Genomic DNA, 18,430 nt, shown 5'->3' on the forward strand with positions numbered 1-18,430 from the left:
CCTAAGCAAACACGCCTGCCTGGGGTTGAGAGCATCATATGGCAGGATAGAAATGCCCTGATTTCAATCTGTGTGTACTTAAGTCTACATGCCATCTTCTGAGGATGGCTTCTCTCCCTATCTGTCCTACCTTTGTCCTCTGCACAGAGCCCAGTACGCAGGCCGCTGAGATTACGACTCCATTCTTCCAGATTAATGGAATTCCTGTGTGACACATCTTGAATATTGGAAAGTTTCTCAAACACAGATTTATCACATAATGGAATCTAGCTTCATTCACAACCATGCAGCCACAGAGCTGCAGGCGCTAAGTGCCTAAAACAGGATCTGTTTAATTCGTTTACAGGTTAATGCACCAGAACACGTGAGTTGCCCATGTAGAAAGTCGAGGGGATTCCATTGTGACCTACTGTAGCTTTTATGAGCGCAGTAGATGTGAGCATGTGTGTGCATGCACATTTGTTTGCGTGTGAGAGAGAGAATGTGTGTGTGCATGCACATTTGTTTGTGTGCGCGAGCGTGTGCGTGTGTGTGTGTGTGTGTGTGTGCGCGAGCGTGTGTGTGCGCGAGCGTGTGTGTGTGTGTGTGTGTGTGTGTGTGTGGTGTCTGCATGTGAGAAGCCTTTCATCGCCTCCAGCCATGTTCTAGCACATTAAGACTGCACACTGTGCACAGATATTGGACTACCCAGTCACACAGTTGTCTTCAGGGCTGTTTTGGATAGATAATGCATGAATCTGTAGCAAAAATATTCATATTAGGCAATACTACTCCTGTAAAAATGGCTGAATGAAATGTACAGATGTTGGATCTTAAATTGATCACCCTGTTGCAGGAGAACTTTCCTGCAATGCAGGAAATAAAAAACCTTTCATGTATTTGAGGTTTAAAAATGCTTTTGAAGTTTGTAATTTCCACTTTGAAATTTCAGACTTGATTTTCCGTTACGAAAAAATGTATCGACCCCTATAAAAATGTGCATGAATTATAATACACATAATAATTCACATTTCCTGTTGCTGCAGCACTACAGTATTTTCCTGCTGTAGCAAATAGTCTCAAATTAAGATTCTACATCTGTAGGGACCATTATTCACACTGAATTTAAAGTTAGTGTCAGGTCCACTGAATAAGGTATTGGCAATATCATTATAGAGGTTAGGAGCTTGCAATACTATCTACCTTTAGCTTTTATGTCTTGATATTACTTTGATCATTTTCAGTTGACCTGGTAGGTATATATGCTTGGGGATAAAAGCTTATAATACTGTAGTATTAGCAGCATAAATCTCTGTCTATTCTGTATTTTTGGATGCCCGCCTAGTGTGTGGTTTGTGAAGCACTCACTGTGTAAGCATTACACCATCTTCCTCCTTTCAAGATGGATAAACACTGAACCAAGACCAGTCAGTCAGAGCAAGAAGAAAGGTAAGACATGTTTCAATTTAGCTGTGAAAAAAAGGCCACAGGGTTTCTAGAGCTCAGTACTGTTAAATGAAAAACAATACTTTTAGCACACTTGCAAAGCAAGCAGACTGAGCTCATTATATCCACTAAACGAGATACAAGCTTTGAGAAGAGACCACAAGTGTCAAAATATGTCCGATTTTTAAACCGTTTTGCACAAAGAAAATATTAACTACTCAGTATAAGGTCTATGAGATCTACCCTTTTTTTTTAACCTTTTTTGGAAATCAAGTGTTTAGTTCACAAATGTATCCAAGAAAAGCACCTCATTGAATCCTGTTAAACTATATTTCAATTTTCTGAACAACAAATGCAAAGCGCACAATCCAAACCAATTGAGAGGTCCTTGGAAGAGGTTGGAACGGTCTGGTATTTTTCCTATTCTCCATCTCTGACCTCAATCTGAATCCTGGGATACGGTGGGATCACAAGGTGTAGCAGCATCACAGCACCATCAAAGCGTGGGGTTGTGACCTGTGCATTTCATTACAGCCATGCAGCCTACATCCAACGCCCACAGCCTTTAATCTTCCCCCACACACATACACCGCTCGCATGGACTAATAATGAATCATTAATAACCTGATTGAAACAGTGCAGAATTTAAAAAAAAACAAATAAATATACATTTATCTGAGGCTGCTCCCCCTGTGGGAGTTCAGAGTTCAAGAGGCACGGATGCTCATTACAACCCTGTCGTATTTCCACCACATTAATTGTATTTACAGAAACATGGAGGTTAGCCTCGGAATGGATGACCCTAGTTTCTCCACATTGGTTGTATAGTTGTACTGTTATAGCTTTGGATAACAGCAATAATGCAATGCAGTGATATAACATCTACCCATCGAGGAAAATGTCCAACTGAATGTAAATATGTTTCATCCATTTCAACAATGAAAACTATTCAAATGCAAACTATTCATACTTAATAAACCAACATGGGTTCAAGGAAATTGAAAGTGTCACAATACATTTTATGATGCAATTATATCAAACTGTCCTAGAATTCCGTATGTGTATAATCAATTCTATGCTAAGGGTAAACAATATCAACTGGACAGTTTCTTGGCTTCAGAGTGCCAGCACATTCACTTGGCTCAGAAAACTGGATGCCTGCATGCATTACTAGCTCTAACAAGGTTATTCACTATGCCTCATGACAAAAAGCAGGGGAACAATCCATCTCACTTATCACTTATGTATGTGCCATAATGCATATTCATATGATGATGAATAGAGGGGCTTGTGATTGCAGCGAATGGACACATCTAAGGTTTCTTCTAGTATTTGAATAAGGGCTTGCAGCACAATACGCCACATACTGTACATTCAACACGTGTCATATTTTTGTTGCTATTCACACTGAAATCTATATACTCGGCTCTGTGCAAACACAGAAGCACACTCACAGTTGAAGGGCCAAAAATATGCTGTATGCAAAACAAATCAATTTCAATCAAATTCTATTTGTCACATGCTTTGTAAACAGGTATAGACTAAAAGTGATTTGCTTACTTATGGACCTTTCCCAACAATGTAGAGAGAAAGAAAATAGAGAAATAATAGAAAAGTATTGACATGTAATAACAAAAGTAATAATGAATACACAATGAGTAACGATAACTTGGCTATATACACGGGGTATCAATACCGAGTCGATGTGCTGGGGGTATGAGGTAATTGAAGTAGATATGTACATATAGGTAGGAATAAAGTGACTAGGCAACAGGATAGATAATAAACAGTAGTTAGTGCAAAAGGTCAATGCAGATAGTCCGGGTGGCTATTTGGTTAACTATTTAACTAACTATTTAGCAGTGCTATGGCTTGGGGGTAGAAGCTCTTCAGGGTCCTGTTGGTTCCAGAATTAGTGCATCGTTATGGCTTGCATTGCGGTAGCAGAGAGAACAGTTTATGCCTGGAGTCTTTGACAATGTTTAGGTCCTTCCTCTGACACCGCCTGGTATAGAGTTCCTGGATGGCAAGGAGCTCGTCCCCAGTGATGTACTGTCCCGTACGCTGTATACTATTTAGCACCTTGCAGTCAGATGCCAAGGATTAACCAAAACATATTTCCTAGAGTGATGTAGTGCCTGATGTTTTTTCATCTCGTCTATATCATTCTTTTTTCTACATTCTATGGCTTCTTTGCGATAATAAGTCGAATCCAAGGGCACAGTTGTACATTTCATAAGCTGATGTACAAATATAATGTAGACTCATGTAGTAAAACAAATGAACGGCTGCTATACCAAACAAAGAAGCCACACTATAAAAAAAGTGAAAGGTGAAGTGTGTGTGTGTGAGTCTAAATCAAAAGAAATTCAGACTGATCCCTGCATGTAAAACAAGAGAGTGAACATCAGAAACAAGGAGGGTGGTTCCTGTGGAGGTGAAAGGGTGGTGAGGGGATGGAAAAGCACATCCATTTTTTTCAGGAGCAGATGGGGAAACAGATGAGGGAACCACCAGGGAATCAATTATCATCACTCACTCCAAGTCCTGATGAAACCAACCAACCGACTCCCCCATGTAGCTGGCTGGCAGAGACAGCTGGGTTTGGTGTGGCCATTAAGTTCCCACTAAAAACCCTCCTGGTCCAGGATAAAGGTACATGAGATTCTCCTCCGCCCAGAAGTTGAAAGGTCGGCGGTGATGAATGTATACACCCTAGACACACTCCAATTTGCTTACCGCCCAAATAGGTCCACAGACGATGCAATCTCAACCACACTGCACACTGCCCTAACCCATCTGGACAAGAGGAATACCTATGTGAAAATGCTGTTCATCGACTACAGCTCAGCACCCCGCACAACACATCACTGGGGGCAAACTACCTGCCCTCCAGGACACCTACACCACCCGATGTCACAGGAAGGCCATAAAGATCATCAAGGACAACAACCACCCGAGCCACTGCCTGTTCACCCCGCTATCGTCCAGAAGGCGAGGTCAGTACAGGTGCATCAAAGCTGGGACAGAGAGACTGAAAAACAGCTTCTATTTCAAGGCCATCACTAACATTGAGTGGCTGCTGCCAACACACTGACTCAACTCCAGCCACTTTAATAATGGGAATTGATGGGAATTGACGTAAAATATATCACTAGCCACTTTAAACAATGCTACTTAATATAATGTTTACATACCCTACATTATTCATCTCATATGTATACGTATATACTGTACTCTATATCATCTACTGCATCTTTATGTAATACATGTATCACTAGCCACTTTAAACTATGCCACTTTGTTTACATATTCATCTCATATGTATATACTGTACTCAATACCATCTACTGCATCTTGCCTATGCTGCTCTGTACCATCACTCATTCATATATCTTTATGTACATATTCTTTATCCCTTTACACTTATGTGTATAAGGTAGTAGTTTTGGAATTGTTAGCTAGATTACTCGTTGGTTATTACTGCATTGTCGGAACGAGAAGCACAAGCATTTCGCTACACTCGCATTAACATCTGCTAACCATGTGTATGTGACAAATACAATTTAATTTGATTTGATATAGCGGATCAGATCACAGTCGACTAAAAGCCCTCCTGGTCCAGAATAAAGGTACATGAGATTCTCCTCCGCCCAGAAGTTGAAAGGTCGGTGGTGATGAATGTATAGCGGATCAGATCACAGTCGACTAAAAGCCCTCCTGGTCCAGGATCAAGGTACATGAGATTCTCCTCCAGAGGACTTGACTAAACTCAGAGGGCCTTGAGCCTTTTTACCTTTAATGCTGTATGTTGATTTGTTATAGTCAAATGTGTGTAGGAATCACATAGTCGTTTACTCATAACTAGGGAGGAGGGGACAAGGAGTTTTTATGACCATGTGATCTCACTTGTGACCTTACTCCAGGCCTTAGATTTTCCTGGTCCAGGGCAACTCTAGGCCCTATTCATTACAAATGATGCCATTCAATACTCTTGAACAAGATATTTAACCACAATTTTATTGAAGTGTTAAGTAAATATATTTGGCAAATATTTGTCATCTGTCTTCTCTTCCTGTTATGTCTGATGTTTGAGTTATGAAGCAATGGCAGTATCTTGTTAGGTGAAGTACCTGAGCTACAACCAGGGAGGCAGAGAAACAATTTATTATCCAAACCTTCGGTTCCAGCCCTCACCCAGCTTCCCCACAGCTTCCCCCTAGCTTCCCCAGGAACACACCACACACTCAGTCTTAAAAAGCCTGACAGGATGACAGGCTCAAATTAGGTGCCAATTACAATGCGCTTGAGTGACATGTTTGGTGGTAACCATGACTGTCAGCCAGACATTGAGTTGAGACCCCCATCATGCTTATACGACTAAAGTCTAAGGCCTGAGGAGGGTGGGAACAGTGTGACAAACACAACATTTGAGCTGTTCTCTATTAAAACGTTAGCGACTTACAGGACAGCACAGTACAGTACATCGTTGAAACCCAACGTGTATTTTCTATTGGCCATTAGTCACAGTTCAGGAGTGATGAGGAAAAGCTTATTAACTGTTCTAACTCTTTCAAAATGAAGGTCATATTCCCTGAATGTGCTGCCTCAGTAAGAATTCCTCGTAGCGTAAGCACTGTTTAGCTGACGCTTAATCAAAATGCTTAAGGAGCGACCCGCATATTTCATTGATGATTATGTAGGACTACAACCGTTGCACTCTAACATGAACCCCAAGAGGGAAAAGGAGAATGAAGAGTGTATGAAGATGAAGCACAGTTCTTACCAGGCAGTGTTGAACTCTACATGGGCATCAAAGAAGCCTACGACCGGGGCTGTTGCAGCGTTCCAGCCGTGTATCCTGGCTCGAATCAGGCCCTCCCTCTTACTGTTGCGGACGATCTTTACCAGGCCTGGGTAACGCTTGTTCACATACTGGTCCAAGTTGAACTTCAGCTCCACTGGAGAGACAAGAAAAAGAGAATCAGTTCTGTTGGAAAACAGCAACAAAAAATAGTATTGGCTTCACCGCAAATGTATAGTTTGCAGGAAGTGTTGTTTGAATCTGGTATACAACAATCAATTAGCATTGTTTGTCTGAATAAAAATGGGGTAATGAATTGCCCCAAGAAGAACACAACAGAGCTCAGCATCATGAGTTATGTAGAAGTAGAACTAGAGCAACCCAGCACAACACAGATGACTTTATTATTTCTGTACTGTAAAAACATTCTCTCCCTCTCCCTTCACTCTACTCCAAGGGATGAGCCTGGCTTTCTTTCCGTGTCGCTATCTTACCTGTAAATAAAGTCTGTGAGGTAAACAAGCAGTTCCACAAATGGCCCGACTGACTGAGCCCACATAATGTTTTTGGAGGATTGGTGAGTGTTTGAGGTTCTCCCCCCAGGTTGCTGAGTGCTCTACCTTCTATGGAAGAGAGAGAATAATAAGGGCGAGCAAAGCTTCATAATGGATCTGACGCCTGGAGCGGACGCCTGCTCTGTACATAAATCAACCTCTGAAAGAACACCTGGTCTAATCTGTAGGTCTCAGTTGGATAGAGGAGGTGCTGTCATTGGAGGCATGTTCAGTACTTTTTGTCAGAATGGGTAGCGCTGGTCTGCCTATAACATTAAAGTGGCAATCATCAGTAGAAGCATTTACAAAGCTGCCTCCGCACCCCTGGTTTGGTAAAAAGCTAAGGGATGTGCCTGGAGAAATGTAATCACTCTCAAATTCAATGGCAGAGCTATGGAGCGATGCAAGGATTGACCAACCATGATATAAACATTATAGTTCATAGTTATAAACATTATAGTTTGAACCATGTGTTGAGGCTACATAGTGTTTGTTCACAAACATTGGGGTAAAACAAGTTTATATTTGGGTTCTGATGGGGTACGACAGTTGAACAAAGCTCATGCGGCATTTATATTATAAGTTATATTCTTCAAGAATGGGTACATGCAATTCATTTATAAGTCCAAACATGTATGTAGCAACTGTTGATTGCGCCTTTAAGCAACCTTTGACTACAATATGACACTAACAGACAACCAATGACTAAAAGCAAATGTTTTTCCCCGGTCATGTGATCCGACCACGAAAAACTCTGGGCCGTAGCGATAGACGACTGTGACCTGACCTCTACACCCGAGTTGAAGTTTTTCCCTGGGCTTGTTTTCTGTTTGTCTATGTTTAAGTTCACTAGAATGGCTTGTGAACTGTGTGAAAACTGCGGCACCACTGATGCAGCTAAAAGATTACGAAACTCAACAAAAAGCGCAATAATTGCATGGCTGTTCTGCTGGGGGGAGAAACGTTATAGGATCCCCTCTGGTGCCCAGCAAACAAATAGAAATGTGGATTGCATCCGTGGCACTGGAGAATTATGGACCATGGACTATGTTTTAAAGGGATCGACGATGCAAAACAGCAAAGAATAAATAACTATCCATCATACTGTGAATATGGAATGAATACATATTTCACCATACAGGGAGCCAAAGGATTTCAGGGTGAAATGGTCAGATTGTGAGAGGCCTTCTGCTGTGTCTGATAGATTTTTCTCACATGCATTGGTTTTATTTGATCAGTCTAAAGGCTTACACATTTTCATCTGCATACATGTATATCAAGTGGTTTATTTTGATGAATGACTTTGAGACTATGCCTATTGCCAAATATGTCCTGTGTGGTCACGAGATCAAAGGCCAGTGTGTAGCCATGTTGATTAAGGCCAATTGGCAGCGGGTTACATCATATATTACATAACTTATATAGCCTATACCACTGACAGAGAGAGAGAGAAAGAGAGAGGAGAGATTGGTCATATTTCTTGTCTTGATGATCAACTGCAATCCACTTGTATTTGGATTCAGCTCTCATGTCACGTTATGAGCTGCACTCAATTTTGCTTCAGTTCAACAGATCCCAGCTAGCACATAACGTTCTGCGAACCATATGTTTCCTAGAGCTTGGTGAGAGTGTGGTTGTCCTACGGTTATTTTGCATACAAACAAAACACAAGATTCTGTGAATGGTGCAGGATGCCCAGCTAGCAAAAAAAAAGTTATTTAGAAACATACACATTCTGTTCTCAGCGTCAACCAAACTTTCTCGATCTTCTATCTTGTTAAGTGTGTTCAGGTGTGTTGGCCGCACGCACTAACTGGCTACAACTCATGTTAATGAGTGCTTGTTTCCTTTAAAATGGGGTCTGTTGAATAGACTAAAATCAACACCTTAATAGGAGTTTTAAATGGATGTAGCTCCATCCTGTGTGGACTAATTCCATGGATAGAGAACAGAATCTCACCAATTTTGCATGATTAATGACTAAGCAAATGAATTTCCATGTGTCCTATCTGTGCTTAGAGTTCAAAACAGTTAACCCAAACTAAGCTAACAGTGTTATTAAAAGTGTTATTGAAACATGTTCTCAGAACATTAATCATTTCAGTTCTAAAAACATTAATAGAATCTCCCAGCAAAACATTCAGGGAACCATAGTAAAACGTTCGCAGAACCTCCCTGCAACCTAAAAACGTTCCCAGAACAGGTGAAATGTTCTGTTCTCAGTACATTAAAAAAACATTAAGTTTTACCATTCAGGAAACTTAACGCTTCATTCCCAGAACCAATGGGAAACCAAAAACGTACGTTCCATCAACTTCCATGTAACCAAATGTGCCAGCTGGGATGCTATTTTCATTATATGAACCATTAAGTTATTCATTTACTTGCCATATTTGGAGTTGAAATTCCAGAAGGCCTATTAATTAAACATTGTCCTTCTGATAATATTTAAGCTGCAACAATGAATGAGTGTTTGTGACTGTTACTGTATGATATACACAGCTAGCTAAACTTCATCAAGTAAGAACAAGCATTTAGTTTCCCCGCTCGCCCGGCGCTCACTAAGGCCAAGGAGCAGCCCAATAAATGTCACTCTGTCCCAGCTAAAGGATATGTCACAAAGACAAGGCAAACATCCCATTGGGCACAGACAATTCAACGTCTATTCCAAGTTGGTTCAACGCAATGTCATTAAAATGACGTGGAAACAACATTGATTCAACCAGTTTGTGCCCAGTGAGATGTTCCCTGTGTGTGATTCATTATGCACCAAGTGAGCCTCTGTGCCTTACCGCTAGTCATTTCTCAGAGCCGTGGTCAAATGAGAGGTGACAGGCATAGCCAGCAAGAAAAGGTCAAGAAGACTAGCCTGCATATTAATAGTCTGTCACTGGAGAGAACAGCTTAAACATCTGCACAAATTATCATCACCAATCACAACCAGTAAATATTGGGGTAGATGGATAGGGGGAGTACTTGGTTTGGTATTTTGCCGCGGCTGCCATTTGTGCCTACTTTGTTTGATTTAAATGGATGCCTATTTAAGAGCTTCTACATGGAGAATGGGCAGGTGCCAATGTTGACTCTTACTTGGTCCTCTTTCAGTACGTTATTTGTGCCTCCTCTCTACGCCTGCCGGGGGGAAACTGGGACTTAAATCCAGCTCCATGCCAAGTGATGGAGGGCCAAGTGTCGTTTGGAATCTAGTTCATTGTCCCTCTCTGAAACAGGCAGGATTTTGGGAGTCGTGGCTGAGCGGGGCCGGCTGCCATGGGCCATGCAGGTGTGTGGAAGCAACCAAAGCCCCATGTCGACCAAATCACAATGAAGGCTGTTCACTGCACATCAGTTCAACAGAGGATAGAGGCCTCTCTTTTTTTCTGGATATTTTTAAACTCACTAACAGTGTTTAAGAGCACACCCCCAAGGGTTCTCCATTCCTCTCTACTTTGCCCTCGTTCATTCTCTTCTCTGAACACATGCACAACCAACACACACAGAGAGAGGGAGAGAGAGAGAGAGAGAGGGAGAGAATACAACTTAAGTTAGTAATGTATTTTGTTTAACTTGACTTATTCGATCACGGCTGTTTATTTATTTTATAAGGGAATTGACTCTTTTGGCACTTTTCCCACACACAAACAGATGCAATCCTATGTTTGTGACTTTTAAAGAGACAAAAATGAATTGGAGAGGTAATGTTTGTGGAGCAATTAGCCACAAAAAAACAATGCAGTAATACGGGGATTGTGGTTATTCAAATTAGATATGGGAAGCAAAAACACTAGGTCAGGTAACAGTAGCAGCACTGTGACAAATGTAACAAGGGCTTTATAAATTCACTTGATTGATCATTTGATTGAGGACAGTCACAGGGAATGAACAGTTAGATGGTTATGCTAAAGAAGCATCTCAACTAGACATTTTACCACTGTCGCTGTTGTCGTCCACCAGGATGATCTCCTTGAGAAGGTGTGCCGGGGTGTGGTTGACCACGCTGTGGACGGACCGCAAGATGACGGACAAGGCCTCGTTCACAAAGATGAAAACCACTGAGATCTGAGGGAGGTCCTCTGGGTAGGACAACTGCTTGCACCTGTATGGAAACAAATCCAAATTATAATTATGGAACACAATTCAGGATTTGGCCAGTGAACCGGTAAAAGTGAGCTGCCCGCTTTCATTTGAATAAACCAAGTCTTGTTTGAAAGTTCTGAACTTTCATTGTAAAAGGAAGACATTGAAATGCAAAAAAAAATGTGCATATATTCAGAACATTCAAACATAAAACACTATTCATTCACTGAGCATACATACACAAGTCGTCATACATTTAATATAGGAAGACTTGTGTATGTATGCTCAGTGAATTAATAGTGTTTTAAGTCGATTCCCCTTAAAGCATACCACGGTCCCGAAACGTTTTCTGACAAAGCAAAGTAGGGGAAATAGGAACACTCTTTAATGTGAGAGTTGTGGCAAGGGAAAGCTGCAGCCTGGCTGCAAATGAAAGATGCAGCCCCTTCCTGGCTAGCTAGATCTATAAGCTGGAGGTGAGAGGCAGATGAGGTGTAGAGAACAGGTCTGGGAATGACACCAACACTGATGGGCTAGGGCTTTCCTCCCTCTCTCTCTTTATCTCTCTCTCTGGCTTCCCTCCCCAGTCTCCAGAGCCAACAGTCTCTCTCTCTGTGTCTCTCCCTATCCCTCCTCCTTCCATCTCCCACAACTCTCTCTCTACAGCCCAGGATCTCAACTAGAGAAAACGCTCTTGCAGCCACTGATTAGGCCTCTCACACCAACGCATGGTAACTGGAGCTGTGGAGCAGTGATTCTTGTGATTGCAATCCAATTTCATGTTGTCGTTTTCAATGACCCAGTTAATGGAATGAATTGCACACGCCCACAGTAGTGGTTGCTGCTGTACACAAGCACGTAAACAGGCACCATACAGTAGCGTTTAGATTTTGTATATTTTTATATGCAGTTCATCATAGTCTTTTTGACTCCTCCCATTGCATTTCCCTAGGGCTTTCACAGTAGCATAAGTAGCAGGCATCTAAAGGTAAAGCTGGTCATACTGAAACGGATTCCTATGGCAACAGCCACATTTTGTAAACCATCCCCCACCAGCACCTTAATTATATTTCAACTGCTGTCCCACTGGGCACACACTGGTTGAATCAGCGTTGTTTACACATAATTTCTGTGAAATTACGTTGAGCCGACGTGGACTAGGCGTTCAATTGACGCGGGGTGTTATTTAATCTCACATTTTTGGGGGTGTAATCATATTGCACCACAATTAGGTGTTAATGAAGTACTAGTCACAATAAGATGTGTTTATATTTTCAACAATGTTCTCATCTATGGTTGAAATTAATGGTTTATGAGGCGGTGGTGGAAAAAAGTCAACACAACAAATGAATTCAAAACTTAAATCGGCTTGGCTCGGAGTAGATGAGAGCAGAGGTCACAAACACAATTAGTCATTTAAAGCTGGAATCCTTAATGGTGAAATTGCCACAGTCCGTATGCGAAATTACAACAACAAAGACTTTTACTACAAACGATCACAGTTTTTTTCCCCCCTTAGACATCATGCATAATAGAACAGCAGCATATGTGCTTCAATTATTTTTACCACGAAGCACGAGGATCCCCAGCTCCGCTTCATGAACAAAACAAAAACAACAGCCGTGGGGCAGACAGTGGCGCTGTTTTCCCTACTGTTTCCATAATCTTCCCCACAAAAAGTTTAGTATTTCGTCCCATATTCCTACTACACAATGACTACATCAAGCTTGTGACAAACTTGTTGGATGCATTTGCAGTTAGTTTCGGTTGTGTCTCATATTATTTTGTGCCCAATAGAAATTAATGGTAAATAATATATTGTGTGACTTGGAGTCACTTCTTTTGTAAATAAGAATATAATATGTTTCTAAACACTTCTACATTAATGTGGATGCTGCCATGATTAAGGATAATCGTGAATGAACCGTGGATAATGATGAGTGAGAAAGTTAGAGGGTGAAATATCATACCCCTAAGACATGCTAACCTCTCACCATTACCAACAACAGAGGATGTTAGCATGTCTTGGGGGTATAATATTTGACCCTGTGTGCGTGTGTGTGTGTGTGTGTGTGTGTGCGCGCATCAGATGGAACCCAGCGTTGCTCTGCGTCCTCTGCACTATTCTCAAGTTTAGGTGGGTACAGTCAGTCAGTTCTGCATAAACCAATGATGTGTGTGTGCGTGTGTGTGTTCAGCCTGCACTAACTGTTTCTCACCTCACAGCAATGGGAAATACATTTACATTTACATTTAAGTCATTTAGCAGACGCTCTTATCCAGAGCGACTTACAAATGAGAGGAGAGAAATGTACAGTGATATGGAGAGGAGACTGTAAGGGTGTTATACACGGTCCATTTTAGGGCTTGTCCTTTTTTAAACTGTACATAAATTATGTTGGTAGGAATGTTTAAAACACCACCTGTATGCAGACGACACAATTGTTTACTCCTGTGCCTCTTGTATAAATGGTTAAGTGGCATCTGGTTAAATTAAAAGCTCAATTTAAAAAATAGCACATTAAAAACTTGGCATAGAAACTGAAAATAGGTTTTTATTTGAAAAACAAAATCAGGTTTTTCTATGTCATTTAGAAAGGAACTTGTGCAAGGGACATTTTTATTTGTGTTGGACTATGGTGACACTATTTACATGCAAGCTTCCGCCAATACCTTTAGGGTGCTGGCCACAGTCTATCATGGAGCACTTAGGCTCATAACTTATGCAAGATCACTCATATCTTTGCTCCTCACTAACAACAAAAATCACAATCCTACAGCCTCCGCTCTCAGGACTGAAAGGGGGAAACAATCCTACTCTCCTACAATGCTCCAAGGCCGAGCTACAAAAAACTGACGCTGTACTGTACATTATTTTCACTAAATGGGTCATACTGTTAATGTATTATTCACAGTATATTACCCTATTCAAGTTCAAAGTGAAGTTCTATACGATTATTTCAGTCACAGTAAATTTCTATTTTATTCTGTCAGGAAAAGATTTGATTGAAAATCAGAATTGGTTTACATATCAGTTTATATACTGTAGGTTTTCTAGTTTGTTTTTGATTCTATACAGAAAATCCCATGTTCCCTCTCAATAATAGCAAACAGGACTGTTTTGATTGATAAGCTTTTCAGTGTATTCCTGAAATCCTTCCAAAAGGATTCCCTTTCTCTCAGCAAGTTTATTTTGTTCTCTTTCATAGCTGTTCCACTGCCTCTTTCAATCAGCCATACATGCATTATACGTAAACACAAAGCCATGTCTGGCAGTGAATACAAGTGAATCTTTGTGCAATAGTTTTCCTTTAGTGGGGGGACAGCCACTAGCTGACAACCATGCCAAATCGAATGATGTATGTTTTATTTGGGCTAAGTTTAATTTGTCATGGCTAGTATGTGTATGAATATGGTTTTACCATAAGAATAAAAGCCAGAAGGGACTTGGGAAAGGCACCAGATCACTTCAGCTGAGTTGTGTCAATGGGCAAATTCAGTATTGAGGTTGTTAAGTGATATTGTAGTTCCAATGCCCTAGTTACTGAATTCAATTTAGGACATTGCTCAACCTTAAATTTGTGCCTGTCTGCTGGAACGGGGAGGTTTGTAGGTCCATAACAGTATGAGCGATCGACTCATCTGTTTGTAATGGAACTAAGTGCACTGGCAAGCGCTCATAATTCAACCTAGAACGATCTGTGACAGAAACAGAGCACCAGATTAAGACTTATTCCCATCACACTCCCTTTTCGGCCTGCGACGCTGGCTGGCCGGCCCGCCTGCTTTTCACAGCCATGTTATTCGCTTTGAAATTTCACATTAACCTGAGATAACCTGTGCTGCACAGGAAATGAAAGCAACTCTACCCCTATAGAAAAGATTGTTCTCAAAAAGACATTAGTTTGCCTTGTCATTTCGCTGCCTTGTTTGAGGAGATAAACTCAGCTTTTGTGGGAGAAACATTAGAGCTGAAGCCTTTTACTTACAAATGGCCGCTGCGGTGACCTTGCGATCCCATTTCAGGGTATCAGAGGCTTAAGAAATTAGGTAGCGCCCAGCCGCGTGACCTTCCTGCTTTATAGTCTACTTCTCTAAGTCCCAGATACGTCTATGGGGAAGTCTATGGGGAACCAACCTCAACATCTGTTGCATTGCTTGATCTCAATGAATATAGGAGCAAAATTGTGACATGTCTTGCTACAAATGATTACAGATTATATAGATGAATTGAAATAGAAAATATTGTACAACTTCTCATCAGGGGCTAAAAGAGCCAAACTAGAGAGCAACAGAGAGCTAACAGCATGGAAATTACATTTTCACATTGACTGTGAGGTATAGGCTAGACGTGTCTTTCATTTTCTTTCTCATTCAGATGCTATTCTCTTCTGCCCTCTGTGAACCTCAGGTGCTAGCTAGTGCATCATTCTTATTGGCCCATCCCTTCTCTAAGACATAGTATTGCAGCATTGTGCTACAGGCCACCCAAGGATGGGCAACATGGTGTGGTGTGAAATCAGTTCCTGGATGGGATAATAAAGCCTCAAGTTAACTTCCTCTGGATCAATGTTAGAAAATGTCACCGCTGGAACGATTGGCAACATAAAGCTCAGACCACTGGACAGTGAATGGGGATAAAAGGGTTTAGGAAAATGTTCCGTCTTGACAAGTCCTGATTTGACCATGATGATAGTGGGCTGTAATTAGAATGAATTCGATCGGAGGTAGGTCTTAAAACCCTACAAAAGGAGAAAGACACTGTAATACAGAGACAGAGGGGATGAGGAGTGTGGATGTAGAGATCATTCAATAATCTCCCCCCTTCTCCGCTCCATGACTCCCGTGCAATTATGGCATTTGACCAGAGGTGTCTTGTGTTACCCTTTCCACACTATCCTACAGACCACAATCCTATACTTTGCTGGCTAAGGTATTTTCTTTTCACATTGTCCTTTCAGGCAATGTTTCAGAAATCAAGGCGGCCGCATAAGCAGGGCAATGCGGTACAGATCGGCTTGGCTCGGCTCAGTAGTGTGGAAATGGTGTCAGTATATTGAAGGTGTGTCTTGTGTGTTTCTGCACAGCCCAATTCAGTCCAATACGCAATGCAATGCACCCACATGGTATGAAAATAGCCCTATCCCGTTCCTGCACCAAGGACCCATGTTTTGATTACAATCACAGTCCTTGTCTTGTTCCAATCAGTAGACATCTTGCTACCTATGTCTAATTAATTACCCCTACAAGGTCGTTCAAAGTGCAAGGACAATGTTTGTTTTATATCATTCCAGCCATGGTGCAATAATACGCAGAATAGTGAGACATTAATATGTTAAGCTTAAACATATTGATTTCCTTTATGCATAGGGAGCCCACTGTATCTTCATCAAACAGTGTGTCTATATGGTTGTCATGAACTGCTTGGCTTTGGGGAAGGGTTTCACCCTCTGGAATGACATCTAAAGAAAGAGCATATCTTGCTGCACATGTTTGTTAATGGCGTGACCAATTGTGTTGAAATAGAGACACACGTCTCACACACACACACAGCATAGAACTGCATGAATCATTATTATTTCCACAGGGTATACATAACATACAGCTGCCCCTTGCATTATATGTCAATACTGACTTCCTGTACACATGATCAAACCGTCAACACGGACTTCCTGTACACTTGATCAAACCGTTAATACTGACTTCCTTTAGACATGATCAAACCGTCAACACTGACTTCCTGTAGACATGATCAAACCGTTAACACTGACTTCCTGTAGACATTATCCTCCTCATAAAGAATCATTTCCTCAAATCCTCTTTTCCACCAAGCAATTTTCAGCTGGTTATTAATTAGTAACCCGTCTTTTCACTCTTTCCCTTGCTCGCTCTCTCCTCTCGTTGATTTTCCAGCATGAAAGAAAGGGGATTACAAAGCGCATGTGGATGAAATGAATTGTTATCCCCAGCAAAGCCCAAAGAAGTCTCTGAACGTCTCTGTCTGTCTGTTTTTGTTCTCTGACACGGGCTGGTCTGAACACCAGTGGCATGCCTTATTATTCGCTCACAGTCATTGTATCACAGATGTAGTTCCACATTCTAAATATAAGATTCATTTTAAAAAGGCCATTAATATTCCTACTGGGGTCTCCACGGTCTCTTTCATAAGAAATACTGCTGGACTCTCTCTTTTATTGCATTATTAACTAGCCTGCCGCCCCACTATCAACATCTTCTCTGGCTGTCTGGGACAATGTCTTTCCATGTAAGGAATACTCATGTCTAATGCAGCTGCCCTGGCCGAGCTACTGTACGGAGACAAGACAAATCTAAAAACCCATTTTGGGGTTCTCACTGTTTTACCTCAATTCAGTTGGCTCTTCTATTACCTACAGACAATGTTATTTTCTTTTGCACACATAAATATAATACAAAATACTAAATGAATAAATAAATAAAGCCAAACCTACTTTTTGGGTCTGTAGTCCGGGATGCTACGGTCCAACGATATGCGGTCACTGAGCTGGGCGTTGTAGCCGTACTCCTCGTACTTCCCCTCCCCGTCAACATGGCTGTCGTCCCCCAGAGTGGCAGCTGCTCCTCCCTGGCCCAGACCCCCAGGCCCCTCCACCAGCCCCATGGGCTTCGCCAGCCCTAGAGGACACACACACACACACACACACACACAGAGAGTGAGACGGACAGACAAAAAAAGAGACAGAGAGTGGTAGGTGAGAGGAGAGGCCATACAGAGGGACAGGTGATTGACATTCATGGGCTGTGAGAATCATGGGGAGTGCATCATTACCCTATCTGTCTTTAAAGGTGCTGAAAATACCAGCCTGGGCGTGGATTTCTCAAGATGACAGAGTAGAGCGAGCAGCAGAGAAAAAACAGTGGTGCAAGACAAAGAGAGACATATAAAGTATAACATCTGCATTCTACTTCTATGGCACAAGCATTGCATTGGAGATATGAACACTTGAGTGTACAAAACATTAAGAACACCTTCCTAATATTAAGTTGCACCCCCCTTTGCCCTCAATTTGTCAGGGCAAGGAATCAAAAAGGGGGCGAAAGCATTCCACAGGGATGCTGGCCCATGTTGGCCCATGTTGACTCCAATGCTTCCCACAGTTGTTTCAGGTTGGCTGGATGTTCTTTGGGTGATGAACCATTCTTGATACACACAGGAAACTATTGGGGCGGTAGGTAGCCTAGTGGTTAGAGCGTTGGACTAGTAACTGAAAGGTTGCAAGATCAAATCCCTAAGCTGACATGGTAAAAATCTGTCATTCTGCCCCTGAACAAGGCAGTTAACCCACTGTTCCTAAATTCTTAGAAAATAAGAATTTGTTCTTAACTGACTTGCCTAGTTAAATAAAAGGTAAAATGTTGAATGTGAAAAACCCAGAAGTTTTGGCACTTACTACCATACCCTGTTCAAAAGCACTTAAATATATTGTCTTGCCCATTTACCCTCAATGTCACACATGCACAATCCATGGCACACATACACATGGATTGTGTATGTGTGGCATTGTCTCAAGGCTTTAAAAAAAATCTTTAA

General features: G+C 41.5%; 1 protein-coding gene across 1 annotated transcript in view; it reads right to left on the bottom strand.

The window, feature by feature from the left end:
• Positions 1–18,430, bottom strand: part of LOC135543247 (polypeptide N-acetylgalactosaminyltransferase 9) — a 91,821-nt gene that overhangs the window by 57,944 nt on the left and 15,447 nt on the right. Inside the window, exons 2-4 of the mRNA XM_064970381.1 lie at positions 17,331–17,514; positions 10,713–10,879; positions 6,212–6,386 (exon numbers count right to left, since the gene is read on the bottom strand). Of these exons, the coding sequence (XP_064826453.1) occupies positions 6,212–6,386; positions 10,713–10,879; positions 17,331–17,514 (526 nt within the window). The remainder of the gene's footprint in view (positions 1–6,211; positions 6,387–10,712; positions 10,880–17,330; positions 17,515–18,430) is intronic.

This window comes from Oncorhynchus masou, chromosome 1 (assembly GCF_036934945.1).
Source record: "Oncorhynchus masou masou isolate Uvic2021 chromosome 1, UVic_Omas_1.1, whole genome shotgun sequence".
In the NCBI taxonomy this organism is placed as follows: Eukaryota; Metazoa; Chordata; class Actinopteri; order Salmoniformes; family Salmonidae; genus Oncorhynchus; species Oncorhynchus masou.